The sequence below is a fragment of the Pseudonaja textilis genome, chromosome 2 (genome assembly GCF_049901715.1).
Source record: "Pseudonaja textilis isolate UNSWEBS1 chromosome 2, rPseTex1.2, whole genome shotgun sequence".
Taxonomy (NCBI): domain Eukaryota; kingdom Metazoa; phylum Chordata; class Lepidosauria; order Squamata; family Elapidae; genus Pseudonaja; species Pseudonaja textilis.
The window spans coordinates 240,853,969-240,869,947 of NC_141991.1; the positions used below are offsets into that span (position 1 = coordinate 240,853,969).

A 15,979-nucleotide genomic window follows, 5' to 3' on the forward strand; every position below is an offset into this window, starting at 1 on the left:
GGGTTCTCTTCATCACTGCTACCAGACTCCACAAGCTCCGAAGGTAGCACCCCACTCTCCGATAGCCCTGGCCCCATCCCTACATCACACGCAGGCCTCTCATCTGAGTCCTCACTCTCAGAGACCTCAGCCATCCGCACCTACTGCCAACAAAGCACAACAACAAGCATGCATGAGCCTGATCGTCCAAGCAACTGCAACATCCCATCGACAGCCGCAAGGGATCTGAATGTTCCTGACAAGCCACGGCTAAAAAGGATTGTCCAAGAATGCTATGGTCTGAAAAGCTTTGAGTGCTATTACAATAAATCTTCTTGTCAGAGCGATTGTTGGCTCAGCCACATGAAGAGCGAAAGGCATTCTGAATGTCAGATCGGGAGGAACTAAGTGAATCAAGCATCAAGCATCTGATCTATGAGAAAGCTGCATATATAACCGCTCCACATTGTGTACTAGCATCCATTGTGGAGACATGTCCAACATGAATCAACGCATGACTATATTTGTATACTATTAGGAGCTGGGCTCTTCCTATCCTGGCCTGGTGAAGAGCATTTGTCATGACAATTGTGAAAAATAAAACACTGGTGAGATTTCAGAGACGGGCATTTTTCAATCAGTTCAAAAAAGTAGTAGGCCCGTAAGAGGAATATCGATGATTTGCCCACAGCCTCTTCATTTAAAAGATTAAGCGATGACAAAAAGAACATGAGAGAGAGGCGCACTGGGTAGAGGACACCATGCTTAATTAAACAGATTCAGCAAAAGACGTTTTTACATGCATACACAAAATGAATAGGAAAAAATGTGCAGCCTGAAGGCCGCATTCCAACTTGAAAACACTAGACCGCATGGTGGGAAGATCAAAGTCAAATCAAAATGTATTTAATTAGAAACACATATTAGGATAGCAGAGTTGGAAGGGACCTTGGAGGTCTTCTAGTCTAACCCCCCTGCTTAGGCAGGAAACCCTACACCACTCCAGACAAATGGTTATCCAATCTCTTCTTAAAAACTTCCAGGGTTGGGGCTTTCACAACCTCTGGAGACAAGTTGTTCCACTAGTTAATTGTTCTGTCAGGAAATTTCTCCTTAGCTCTAAATTTCTCCTCTCCTTGTTTAGTTTCCACCCATTGCTTCTTGTCCTGCCTTCAGGTGCTTTGGAGAATAGCTTGACTCCCTCTTCTTTGTGGCAGCCCCTGAGATATTGGAAGACTGCTATCACGTCACCCCAGTCTTTTTTTTCCCATCAGACATACTCAGTTCCAGCAACTGTTCTTTATATGTTTTAGCCTCCAGTCCTCTAACCATCTTTTTTGCTCTTCTCTGCAGTCTTTCTAGAGGCTCAACATCCTTTTTACAGTGTGGAGACCAAAACTGGATCCAGTATTCCAAATCTGGCCTTACCAAGGCATTATGAATAAAATGTATTTATTTATAAATGGGCATTTCAAAGTTTATAACTGATAAATATGTTGAACCTGCATTGTCAAGTTTTAAGGCCATTTCTTAGGTGCTTCCTAGTAGCATTATTTAAATTCGAAACATGAATCAGTTTAAAATTCAGTGCCCAAGCATAGATGAAGAGCAAGCATCTTGACAAGATCCAAAGGACTACTTGAAATTCAGGGAACACCAAGGCACCCAATGTAGCAGATCTACTTTGGAAATGATCAAAAAAGTTAACACTGACTGAAAGACTCTCGGGGGCTTGAGATTACCTGGAAAGGATCCGAACAAAATGTAATAGCCATACCATCACATAAAATCAATGTAAGAAGGACTTTGCAAATACTAAAATATAAATTGAAGATAATGTTATTTTAAAAAAGAAGTAATTTAAGAAAGTAAACAATAATAAACCTTCATGCTATTTAGCAATAGCACCTGGACTTATATACCACTTCACAGTGCTTTACAGCCCTCTCTAAGCAGTTTTACAGAGTCAACCTATTGCCCCCAACAATCTGGTTCCTCATTTCACCCACCTTGGAAGAATGGAAGGCTGAGTCAACCTTGAGCCTGGTGGGATTCGAACTATCAAATTGCAGTTGGCCGGCAGTCAGCAGAGGTAACCTGCAGAGCAGCATTCTAACCACTGCGCCACCATGGCTCATTATGATTAAAAGTTAAGAGACAGGCTCACAATAAAAGGGTCAGGTCAGGAAAAAATTATAAACCAGGATCCAATCTGGGTCAGTCACCGAGACCAGAGATTTAGTCTTCTAAGCTTTCAGGCTCATTAAGTCCTTGAGGATGGACTCCGCAACAAAGTCTGAAAGCTCGGAAGACTAAACCTCAGTGACCAACCCAGATTGGATCCTGGAACATTATCCAGGGACACATATATTTGCTTACATTTATAATTCATCAACCAGATAGAAACACAGATTAGGCCTCTCATCTGTACAGGGAATGTAGCCACAGTCTGCATTTGTGCCTAGAGGAAGGCCCGGGATACATCTTTGCTATAAATTTTGGACAGGAATATTCCTGGAATATGCAATAAGAGGATTGTCCAAGCCACTTGCTGAATGGAAGTTTCACATGTTGAACTTCAGCCATATTCAGTGCCAATTTAATGAAGATGGCATTATCTACAGATTCTCTACTGTATACAGGTAGACCTCATTTAACAATCAGTCACTTGGCAAGTGTTCAAAGTTGTGACAGATCCTCCCAAATATTACTGTCAACCTGGTTCCTGAGTTCCAATGGCTGCACACAACCCCATGGTCACATGACCTCATTTCGGGTGTTTGACAACTGGTTCCAATAGCTGGTTCCACCAGAGGTGGGCTGCTACAGGTTCAGACCGGTTCGCCTGAACCCCTTGTTCTGATTCTGTGGGGTTCGGATAACTGGCAAATCGGATCACTGGCTGGCCCCTCCTCCTCTGTTTTTCAGGCCATTATTGGCTGTTTTTGGGGAAAAACAGGCCAAAAAATGGGCAGGGGTGGGACTAACCAGTGATTGGATTAGCCCCAACCAGCTGAATCCTACCTGTTCCTTTGAGACAAATGGCCAGGAGGCAGGGCTGGGTGTGATGAGTGACATTATCCATCCAGTCACATGACCAACTGGCCATGCCTACCCAGAGAACTGATTATTAAAAAATTTGCAGCCCACCACTGGGTTGCACCATTCCATGGCCCTGTGACTGTGATTTATGATATTTTTGGTTGGTTTCTCCTCCCCCAAAACACCCCTGAGACAATTCTGGGCTCCATTATGATTTGATTAACAACAACCATGTGTGGTTAACGGCCACTTTATTTACTTAAGAACCATGGCATTAGCATCTACCATAAAAAAGTCATAAAATTAAAACTGGTCACACAATTTCCTTGACTTACAACATCATGACTTGCCACAGAAATTCTCGGCTCCATTATGATCATAAGCCGAGGACTACCTGTATGTTTCAGGTAGTCCTGGACTTACAACCAATGTAACGTAAATTTCTTATGTATTTTATAAAGTGATGTTTTTTGTTTACTTTATTAGAATCAGAGTATTACCGTGCTAGAAAAAGCTGTTTATGCTATCCAGTCCAATTCCCTCCTCACTGCAGAAATCCAGATTCAACCAAATAAGGTAACTGTGAAAGATACATCCTGGCAATCAAACTTGTCTTGACTGGCCACCAAATCACAAACTCTTACCATAGACACCTTTGTCCAGGAGCAATAAGAATTCATCCACTGCATTCCTCATCTCAGGTTCCGTCAGATCCAGCAAGGAGACCACTTTGAAGTCCAACTGCCTCAGTACGTTGGTCAGCTCATAAACGTCAACTAATGGAGCCTTGAGCTTGGGATGGTTATAGTAGCTCATGTTCCCCATCAGTAGTGCCACTTTATCTACTGCTACAAAGGGAGAAAACAAAGCAAGTTTCTAAATAGTTTTTCCATCGTTATGCATGCAAGGAAATTAACATGCATGACAACTCATAGGCAGACTTCATGGTATCTTATATATAAGTAACTCCTCATTAAAAAATGTGCAATGAAGCCTACTTAGGGAGAAGGAGGCAAAGCAACTTAATATCAACTGCAGAAGCAAGGGCAAACATTAGTCCAAGGTTTGATTCAAGTTCAACTTCCTGCCTTGTTTTAACAGAATAACAGAGTTGAAAGGGACCTTAGAGGTCTTCTAGTCCAACCCCCTACTCAGGCAGGAAACCCTATCCCATTTCAGACAAATGGTTATCCAATCTCTTCTTAAAAACTTCCAGTGATGGAGCATTTACAACTTCTGGAGGCAAGTCATTCCACTGATTAATTATTCTCTATCAGGAAAATTTCTCCTTAGTTCTAGTTTGGTTCTCTCCTTAATTAGTTTCCATCCATTGCTTCTTGTTGTCCTGTCAGGTGCTTTGGAGAATAGCTTGACTCCCTCTTCTTTATGGCAACTCCTGAGATATTGGAAGACTGCTATCATGTCACCCATAGTCCTTCTTTTCATTAAACTAGACATACTCAATTCCAGCAACCATTTTTATGTTTTAGTCTCCTAATCATCTTTGTTGCTCTTGTCTGTATTCTTTCTAGAATCTCAACATCTTTTTTTTTTACATCGAGTGACCAAAATTAGCTGCAGAATTCCTAGTGTGGCCTTACCAAAGCATTAAAAAGTGATTTTGATATAATAAAAATTAATCGTTTTTCTGAAACCATTGCAAACCAATTTCTTTCCCTTGGACTTATATTTACTGTTTTATCTTTGCAGCTGTAGTGATTGAACACATAGTTTATAGATGAAACACAATCTATCAAGATTTATTTCAATGGCAGGCGTTTCATGGAGACAGAGTTAGAAATGACTGCACACTCTCAAGAGTTCAATTGTTTGGGGCGGTTAATACAACAGAGAGGGAATTAATACGGACCTATTTTGGATTTCATCCAAAGAGAAAGCATACATTAGCAAAACAGGGTGTAAACTGCCAGATGTAATACAAACAACAAACAACATGAATTGTACTTCCGGTTGGGAATTTTGCATTTTGTTAAATGCTATCTTGCTTTGCAAATCTCTTTATTCATCAAAATTGTGAATAGGAATTCCAGATTCTTGACTCATCTTTGAATAATCTCAGCTTTCTTGAACAGTTTTTATAGTAATGGTGGGAACATCACTGTTAAATCACATGTGCTATTAAAATATGTAGATTTTAATCCTTCCTTATTATTTATTCAGATTTATAATCCTCCTTTCTTTCAGGAATTTAAAGTAGCTTACAGGCATATCTCTCCAAAGCAGCACAATGAAAGAACTCTCATTTGACTTAATTTTTCTTTATACAAACTTGACACATACAAATTGGTACAACAGTAAAAGAAAGACTGATGGTACAAATTCTGAATTTGCAGGAGCAAATTCCATCATTGCATTTGTTTCATATAATTGCAATAGCCCAGCTAGTTTCCATTGCACTGAGGATCTCTATGTAGCACCATACAAATAGTTTGCATTTTATTGTGCTAAGGAAATGCACTGACCTTTTGTTGTTCATGTCTATACTTAAATAAATCCCTTGTATAAACAATGTTCTTTGCCAAACAAAGAATCAAATTCTAATGGAACCTTTCCCAGAATGAGCTTAAACACCTTCTCTGGAAGCCCAAATTTCAAACAAAGAATAAAGCAAGAAATTAAGCTTGTCTGAATTAATTACTTAATTTAACTATTAGGAGTTTTGAAGTTAAAAGAAAGCATTTTTTTTTTCAAAAATGAACTATTTTTAGACTTTAATAATTCTTGAGCAATGATGAAGGTATTACCTATAAAGGAACATGTATGGTTTAGATTTTAATGTGATTTTTGAAATTTAAGTTAAATTAAATTAAAAGTTTTAATTTAATGGGCTGCTGCAATTATTATTAAACCAATGTAGTCAATGATGGTATTTTCTCCTGCAAATTTAGAATTTGTACCATCAGTCTTTCTCCCACTGTATATCCTTCTGGATCTGTCAACTTTGTGTAAAGAAAATTTAACTTGCATGAGAGTTCTTCCATTATGCTGCTATGGAGAGATACTCCTGCAAGCTATCTTAAATTCCTGGAAGAAAGACAGCATATAAATCTAAATAAATAATAAGGAAGTATAAATCTACATATCTAAATTTGTATACCTAGAATAGAACTTTTTTCCTTATCTGCTTACTGCTAAGCAAAGCTAAAACTGGGAGGTAAGAGTCCAAATCATGGAATTATGAAGATTATTGTGGTACCATAAAATATGAAATAAGGTGATTTGGATTAGATAATATATAACATGAGTAGAATATACAGATTCCATCAGACATCAGTCACAAACTACAAATGCAGGATTTTCTTTATTTAATTTACAGAATTCATTTAATTAATGGTTAAATATTGAAAATACAGATTTTTCTTTTTGTAAACTTGGCCAGAACCATATTGCTCTGTTGTTGTTGTTTTTTTGGTGTTTTTTTTTCTTGGATAAATGAGTAATCTGGTATTGAGAAGTGAATTTGTTAGAGAATGGGAGAATTTCTGTAATTTAACAAAAACAGGCAGAGGAAGACTTTTGTCATGAATCAGCGTTTCTCAACCATGGCATCTTTAAAATATGTGAACTTCAACTCCCAGAATTCATAGCCATTCATATCTTAAAGTTGCTAGAGTTGGGAAACACTACCTTAGATATGCATCATCTCTGTATAATAGCGGCTTGGAGCTGCTGTATTAGTGTGATAGGTGGTGTTTTAATAAAATAAATATTTGCCTGGCTGGAAAAAATATATAATACTACTTACCAAACTGTCTTTCAGTTGGTTGTTCAAGATCTGTTTTGTAAAGAAAGAATGAAAAAACGTTTTGGACTCGCTAATGTCAATAAAATTTACAAATAATAGCAATAGCATTTAGACTTACATACCACTTCACAATGCTTTACAGCACTCTCTAAGCAGTTTATAGTCAGCATATTGCCCCCAACAATCTGGGTCCTCAAATGTTCCTCAGCTCTTAACACTTAACAAGGGAAATGTTTCGTGTTTTTAATTTTTTACAAAGTTATATCCTATTCCCTGGAGTTATCCAGTTTTATTTCCTGTTGGAATTCCACTTAGGTGACTTTTAAAACTGAGCACTACTAGACTGATCTGTGTTGTAAAATTCATAAGATTATTGGATATGTATTACAGGCAGTCCACAACTTACAAAATCAAAATTGGGACCAGATTTTCTGTTGCTAAGCCGGGTGATTTTTAAGTGAGTCATGCCCAGTGGTGGGCATGGCATGGCAGGGGAAGGATACTGTAAAATCTCCATTCTCTCCCCATCCCACTAACCTGCTTTCCAGCTCAGTTCTCCTGTGCAGGGCAACAAAAGAAGACCCAGCCAATCAGCTGGGACTCGGGAGGCAGAGAATAGATGGGGGTGGGGCCAGTCAGAGGTGGTATTCCAAACTACTCAAAATTTCCACTACCGGTTCTCTTCCGCTACCGGTCAGAACCTGCTGAAAAACCACCTCTGGTCATGCCCCATTACACGTCCTTTTTTTGCCAGTCTTTTTAAAGAAAATTGCTTCAGTAATTAAGTGAATCACATGATTCGTAAGCAAATCTGGCTTCCCTCATTGATTTTGCTTGCCAAAAGCCAGCTGTGAAGATTGTAAATGGCAATCACATGATTCTTGGATGCTGCAACTATTGTAAATACAGGCTGGTTGCCAAGCACTCACATTTTGATCATGTGACCAAAGAGATGCTGCGATGATCATAAATACGACGATCACTTATAAGAAATTTTTTTGGGGGGGGGTGCTGTTGTAACTTTGAATGGTTGTTAAACAAATGGTTGTAAGTCGAGGATTACCTGTATGCAGGTTACAAAAATAAAACTTCAATCTTCCCTACTGAAGTAATTATAATTTTCTGGGCTTGTTAGAAGTAGCTGTCTGGTTTTTGTTTTAGCAATCTGCTAGAATTATATTTTAATGTAATTAAGCCATTATATTAAATAATTGAACAATTTTGGGAATTTCATGAAACGTGGGTAAAATAAAATCTGTTCAGAAAAACCATAAATGTTCCATTTATCAGGCCATTCAATGCAAACAGTCAAATAAAGGCCCCATAATAGCAATAGCACTTACTGATATTACCGCTTCACAGTGCTTTACACCCCTCTCTAAGCGGTTTAGAGTCAGCCTATTGTCCCCCAACAATCTGGGTCCTCATTTACCCACCTCGGAAGGAGGGAAGGCTTCAAATGGTGAGAATCGAACTCCTGGCTGTGGGCAGAGTTAGCTTGCAATACTGCATTCTAGCCACAATCTGTTTCCAACATAATTTGTGAAGCCCTCTTTTGATATTTTTATTTAATGGTGGAAAGAAATACATTTCTATTTCTAGAATGATGAAAGCAGAATTATGCTTCAAGGAATTAAAAATTGGACACTACAGCCCTGCTGTTCCCAAGTGTTGCTAAACTAAGGAAACTCCTTGCAAGATCATTTACTTTCTTTTCAGTTATGAAAATATTCCAACAATGCTACCCAAAGAGAACTCAGTATATAAATCAGAAATAGCTTTCCAAGCTCATTATATAAACCTAATGTAGCTTTCAGGGATTTTAATTCCTGCTTTTGAGCTAGTAAAAGATTCTTGGCCACTGGAAACTGAAAATCAGCTTCTTTGCCAGATACACGTTTTTGTTTTTTGTTGTTCTATTATTATTACTGTGCAACTTACAATGTTAATGACAAATACTCACAAAGACATAGGATGCAAAGAAAGTGGTTCAGAACCCATAGCAATACTTGTCAAAATTCAAATATGTAAGAGAGCTGACATGATTTTTAGAGAGGGAACAAAGTGCTTAGCATAATTCCTAAAGGAAGTATAATTTGATAATTTAACAAGCACTTGATTATATATCTGTGCTAGTTTTAGCATCTCAATCGCGTGATTCATTTCATACTATCTTCACTTAGTATCTGGATTATCTTATCATATATAAATAATACAATAGCTGATATACATTAATAGCTGATACATATTTCTGATGCCCCATGGTTAAAGAACGAACAGGTATCCACCTAAGCATAGCCACTCAACAATTCAAGTCTTTAGCTACCGGAGGAGCATTCTCACAATAAACTTAGGAGGTCAAAATAGATATGATTCAGTCTACCACATGAATAAACCAACTTATTAAACTAATCTTGTAGCATGGGCTTTCCACCCAATATCTACTTTTAGTTTTTATAGCAGGTCAAGGAAACATTTAAAACTATTGCACAGCTTGAATAAAGACATATCATGTAAACGTTGATTATAAATTCAATGATATGTTTAAAAATTGAAAAAAATAATGAGCACCATTGGTAACAGTATTGATAGAAGCAAATTTCTATTAATGAGCAAAGATCCTAAAGATTTTATATATATTATCCAATGCAATATACAGTACATGAGCATACATGAAGAAAGTTCTGCAGTTTTATGTTATCCCATATAATATGCTTACCAGGTCTTGCCAGGTCATTTAATTCTTCTGAAAGGAACGAAGACAAATGAACATACAGTTTAAATAAGTATATGAAAAGGGATTTATGAGTTAACCAAAAATTAAAATTAAAAGCAGAAAGAAAACATTAAAACTATTGCTCTCTTCAATGCTTACGAAGTTAGTGACAAAGAAAAGGATTAGTAAAAGATGTAAAGAAGGATTGAACAACTCATGCAAGTATATGGCATCACATTGGCATTCATAGACTAATACAGCACAACATTCCATTCTAGTTACAGATCCCAGAATCACCCAATTGTCAGTATTTTAGGTTTTATCAGAAAGCTGTACGATATTTGATTAACATTACCTTCCGTGCATTCTACTGCAATAGATTTTCCACCTTGAGTTTCAAGAGAAAAGAATGCTACAGTGAAGCTTCTGATTTTATTCGTGACAGGCAAGAATACACATAGAAGGTAAGTTATAGTTACATTTCTAACAAGTTCAGAATTACTGCATAATTCATACTTAAATGTGTGACTGTCAAACTGAGAGAAAACTGGGTCTATTTTTTTTTTTTGCCTGAGGATCTAATAAAGACAGGTGCATTGTTCTTATGAGGATATTTAAAATTCCAAACTTGGAAACCAGGATAGAATGTATGTATGGAGGGGTGGTTTTTTTGCAACGAATTCATAAAGGGCATACATAATGAAACATTGGAGGCATTTAAAATATCTTCTTTACTGTATATTTTTATTTTTCTAAAATCATGGAGCCAACCTCATATTTATAATGGGAGGCAAAGTCAGTTATTCTTCTGCCACTCACTGTTCAGGGATCTAAAGGGAGCTTAAGCAAATCACTTTCTCTGCAAATCACATAGAACATGAGTGTAAAATTCACGCCCCGCGGGCCGGATGCATCACTGTCTGCCCACCCCTGGTTTAGCGAAGGGGGAAAAAGTCACTAAAGGTCACATGATGACACAGTGACACCGTAAGTTTGACACGCCTGAGATAGATATTGTAGAGGGCATGTGGAGTATAATAACAGGAGGAAGAATTGCTATCAGTGCAAAAGGCAGATAAGAAGGTATCAGCCAGGATCAAGAAAATAATGAGTAAATATTTCACAAGGGCTCCTCCCTAATTCACATGAAGAAGGGAGAGAAGGGGAAATGTATTCAGACTTGCAAGATTCTATTACTATAGCTTTACAATAAAATTAGAACCAATCTACATGGCATTGGTTTCCTAGTCTGGTATACCTTGAAGAGCTGATACATATAATTTAGCATGTCTATCTGAGAGCGATCAACACTGGACACAGACTATTGAGGCTTTCAACCAATAGTGACCACAGCATATTATAAACTTAAAGGGTCTTAACAGAACAGTAAATTGTTCATAATGCAAACTACATGCAGGGTTTTACAGAAGGACAATATAATCTCAATTCTATAGCAGGTTTTGATTGTCTGCCTACTAGAAATCCAGTCTCATACAATTAGAAAGTAAAAATGGAAATGAACCTGTTGTAGCCTGTCTTAAAATTAATCATATACATTTAATATACACATTATATACATATGTGTTATACTACACACAGTATTTTGCTTCATGGTGCATAATACACATTAAAAAGTAAAAAAAAATATTAAAATGAAAATGTATGGGTATCCTGTCCCAAAGGTGCTTTTCCAAAAGACAACCAAGTTGGTTTTTCCTTGGAAACTTTTCGCTTCTCATCCAAGAAGCTTTTTCAGTTCTGTTCTCATCCAAGCTTCTTGGATGAGAAATGAAACCAAGTTGCCTTTTGGAAAAGCACCATTGGAACAACTGTGACCTGGATAACTGAGAATCTTCAAACGTTATGTGATCCTAGTTATATATCCCAGCAGAAAACAAATAGTAAATAACAGTATATATTTGGTATACTAGCTCTATACCTGTGCTTCACTAAGAAACTATGTGATCGGGCTTAGGTTTTAGGGAGGAAAATAAGAAAAAAAAATTCTGCCTCTGCCTACCAGCATCCATCAGTATTCATCTGGCTAGCGTCCTGACAGTGTGTGAGAGAGTTGAGGGCTGTTTGGAAACTGAAGCAGTATTTGCTGCGTGAGCAAGAAGGGGACAGCAAGGAGGTCCGCATGGCTTAACTCAACTGTTCTGTACTAAAGGTGGTTGCTGCTGTGAAACTGAAACTCCTCTCCTCTGCTTGTGTTTTGCATTTGGAACAGATTTCTTTTCAGGTGGGGAGGGGGAGTAAAACGCCTTAGCATCAGAGCGTCTTAATAATAATATATGGAATACTAATGCTCTGATGGTCATTTTGAAAAATCCTTTCTTAGTGAGCCCCTAGAAGCCAAGAGGAAAATACATGCCAAATTTCAAGTTTGTAGGCTTTACGATTCTGGAGATTTTGAAATGATGCGTGAGTGGTATTTCACTTTTATATATATCTAGATATCCCTTTCCCACGCAGCATGAATAAACATCAGGAAATCAAGTGAATACGGTAACAGGCTTAGAAATTTGATAAACAGCACAGAAATCTTATCATTTCCCTCCCTGGGGCATAAAGTTTATCCTATGATGGTGGCAATCTTATCTCTTCCAGAAATGACATTCAGAGGAACACACAGTTTGAACAAGATTTTCTGCAGGTGAAAAAAACCTCCGTAAAATAAGTATGACTGTTACAAGAATGGCAACAGTATTGGTGTCCAGCATCAACAACTAGAACACAACCAAGCTCAGACTTTAATTATTTTATGGAATATTTTTTTAAGTTCTACAGAAAACAAGTCCTGTACTACTGCCATGTTAATTATAGCCGATCCCATTAGCAATTTCTTGTGTTGATATTCCAAACTGAACTACATGCCACTTTACCGCTTAATTAAATTTACTATTGACTTCTTACCTATAGTTACTTTCACTTTTCTGCTTTCTTCATTTTCTTGATTATTGTATACTCGACACCAATATGTTCCTTGATGTTCAATGTCCACGCAGGATACCTTCAAGAGTACCACACATTTACCAGTAAGGCATTCACCAAAGTTCATTCTTTTTATTCCAGTAATACTATCAAATATATTTCAATAAAGTTTGCATTCCGGCAGCCTAAATCTGAAGCTACAAAGGAGTCAAGTTTGTCCTTGGAAGTTGTGGGAGTGACATTACTTGAGACTTTCAAGAAGAGATTGGACTGCCATTTGTCAGAAATGGTGTAGGGTCTCCCGCTTGGGCGGGGGGTTGGACTAGATGACCTACAAGGTCCCTTCCAACTCTGATTATCTGTTAAATCTGTTAAATTCTGCAGCCTAATTCACTGAGATGAGAAACCTTTCAAACAACAGACAAAAGGCTAATTTTAAAAAACCCTTCCTCACAAAAAAAAAATGTTCTTACAGGTAGCCCTCGATATATAACCAGAACTGAGCCCAAAATTTCTATTGCTAACCAAGACAATTGTTAAGTGAATTGTGCTTCATTTTACAACTTTTTATCACAGTTGTTAAGTGAATCTGACTTTGACCCGAAGAGACTGCAACCAAATATGAGTCAATTGCCAAGTGTCTGAATTTTAATCACAAGACCATGGGAATGCTGCAATGGTCATAAGTGTGAAAAATGGTCATAAGTCACTTTAAATGCCACTGTAACTTAGAATGGTCACTAAAAAAAATGGTAGTAAGTCAAGGACTACCTGTAATATCCCAATCCAGTATTAGATAGAAAAATCCTGTAGTTGGGACTCATGCTGTTGTACTGTCTCTCACGCAGCATCGCAATTCTTCTATTCCTCCACAAGAGGAAGCCCCTTGTGGAGTACTGTGAAACCATTACCATGGCAAGTCCACTGTGCTGTACAGTAGAAGCCATTTTAAGGCACCCCTCCCGAGGGGTGTTAGGGGTATCTTACCCCTGCAGTATTTGTTTCCAGAGAGTAAGTCATCTGTGTACCAAGTTTGATTGAAATTGCTTGAAGTGGTCCAGAGTAATACAATACAATACAATACAATACAATACAATACAATACAATACAATACAATACAATACAATACAATACAATACAATACAATACAATACAATACAATACAATACAATACAATACAATATCAAGAATAAAGCTATTCAATTATTGTTTGTAACATGATTAATGATTGTAATTATGATTACGACCTATGACCTATTACTTGCTATTTATATATACACTGTGAGCATATGCACCGGAGACAAATTCCTTGTGTGTCTCCTCACACTTGGCCAATAAAGAATTGTATTGTATTGTATTGTATTGTATTGTATTGTATTGTATTGTATTGTACTGTACTGTACTGTATTGTATTGGTGTTGTGTTGTGATGTATTATACTATATTGTATTCAGAGAGCACGAAAGATCTTTTATAACTGGGAAATCTACCAAATTCTGCAGCATTTTTCTATTCTATTCTATTCTATTCTATTCTATTCTATTCTATTCTATTCTATTCTATTCTATTCTATTCTATTCTATTCTAAGCATTTCATAAAACTAATACTAACTTAATGGAGGTCATTGCATTAAGGCTCATGCATAGTCCTGCATCAACTTTGCAGTCAGGCTAAATAATTAAAAAGCTTTGGGTTTAGCCTCTCAGCCAGTAAATACTTTGGGGTACAGGATACAAGCAATTAAACTCACTTCAGAGTGCAATATTCCACCAAGAACCATGCATCTATTATCAGCATGCTGATGGCAAAACGTTAGGGGGTTAATGGACATGTTATTTTATTTACTGAATTTCAGAGTTACTCTTGAAGAGTTTATTTCAAGGAGGCTTTGAATGTAAAACATGTCATCAATTCCTCATCAGTCTAGCTGGCGGGGTGTGGGGGGGAAGAGTCCAGTGGTGGGATTCATTTTCACCGGTCTGGGTGGTTGGGGGGCTTGGTGGGGTGACAGGGGTAGGATACGAAAATCCAGTCCTCCCACCCCATTTACAATTCAATTGGGACTCGGGAGGCAGAGAATAGATGGGGGCGGGTGGGGCAGTCAGAGGTGGGATTTTCCGGTTCTCCCAACTTCTCAACATTTCCGCTACCGGTTCTTCAGAACTGGTCAGAATGTGCTGAATACCACCTCTGAAAAAGACTCACCACGTAGGCCTTTTCCTCTCCATTGGGAAGTGGGAATTCTTCTTTGCACCACTGGTACTGTGGCGGGGGATCTCCCGTGGCTTCACACTGAAGAATTAACGTTTGTCCAACCGTCAAGTTCTGAGACTGCGGATGCAGGTAGATGTGTATTTTCTTTTCAGGCAACTCGAGGCAGCTCCCTTGAATTGAAGATTGTTTAAACATTTGTGAGATAAAAAATCTTTTCCGCAAAGCAACAGAGATGAGGCCAGATTTGCAGAGCAGAAGCAAGACAGCCAAGAACGGTAATTTTTTTGCCCGCAACTGGGCCCTCCCCAGTGACTTCCTCATTTATTTGCTGCAACTAATTTAAAGGAAGTGGATGGTTTTGAGAAGAAAGCAACAAACAGTTTGGGTTTGTTCTTTCAGGGTGGGAGATGGGGGGGAACAATGGCCTCTTGATGACTTCTGGACTTCAACTCCCAGAATTCCTGAGCCAGACAATGAATTCTGGGAGTCAAAGGCCACAGGTTGTCAAGGGGGCATCGTTCCCCACCCCTATTTTAGAGAGAAAATTCAAAATACTAAGTTTAAAAAGTTGCTACAGATAGTCCTCCACTTATAACTGTTTGCTTAAGGACTATTCAAAGTTAGTACAGTTCCTCCCAAGAAGTAATTACAACCTGGTTTTGAGATTTGGATGTCTTCCTTCCCATGGTCACATGACTACATTTTGGACGTTTGGTAACCACCTTATGTTCACAGCTGTTTTTGGCACCCTGATTTATGGTGTTTTTGCCGGAAACAGGCATTTACTTCCAATTTCCAGCAAAAAACACCCTACAGTGAACAATGGCTTCGCTTAACAAAGCTACGTTCACTTTATGACTGTCAGATTTGCTAGTACTACTACAGTTATGTCAGGAGCACTGAAGCACTTCCGGGTTGAAGGGATTCGCCAGTGACCTCATCATTGACCAGGGGGTGCCCAATAGAAGGCTCCTTTCATGTCCCACCAGAGTGTACCTATCTATCTACTCACAGTCTCCCGCTTTCAAACTTCTGGGTCAGCAGATGGACCCAGTGATGGGAGCTCACCCCGCCACATGGGAGTGACTGGGTCTCAAATGTGAGCTTGCCAATCATCAGCCCAGCATCCTAACCACGTGAGCAACTGCGTTCCTTGCCATATTTGCTTAACATCTACCGCAAAAGAAGATAGTAAAATTGGGGTCCAGTCAATGATGACCTGCTTTACAATTGTGGGCTCAATTACAGTTATAACTCAATATAGTAGTTGCTTAGGTGTTTTTTTAATTCTTATTAAATTAAGAGCCATATTAAATAAAGAGCCATGG

At 38.1% G+C, this 15,979-nt stretch overlaps 1 protein-coding gene across 2 annotated transcripts in view; it reads right to left on the reverse strand.

Moving 5' to 3' along the window:
- The window catches only part of MALT1 (MALT1 paracaspase), a 45,426-nt gene that overhangs the window by 16,356 nt on the left and 13,091 nt on the right, over window positions 1-15,979 (reverse strand). Inside the window, exons 5-10 of one of the 2 annotated variants that reach the window (XM_087927440.1) lie at window positions 14,643-14,821; window positions 12,420-12,516; window positions 9,859-9,891; window positions 9,507-9,533; window positions 6,788-6,817; window positions 3,666-3,869 (exon numbers count right to left, since the gene is read on the reverse strand). In XM_087927440.1, the coding sequence (XP_087783566.1) occupies window positions 3,666-3,869; window positions 6,788-6,817; window positions 9,507-9,533; window positions 9,859-9,891; window positions 12,420-12,516; window positions 14,643-14,821 (570 nt within the window). The remainder of the gene's footprint in view (window positions 1-3,665; window positions 3,870-6,787; window positions 6,818-9,506; window positions 9,534-9,858; window positions 9,892-12,419; window positions 12,517-14,642; window positions 14,822-15,979) is intronic. The other variant, XM_026715388.2, reaches the window with a different exon arrangement.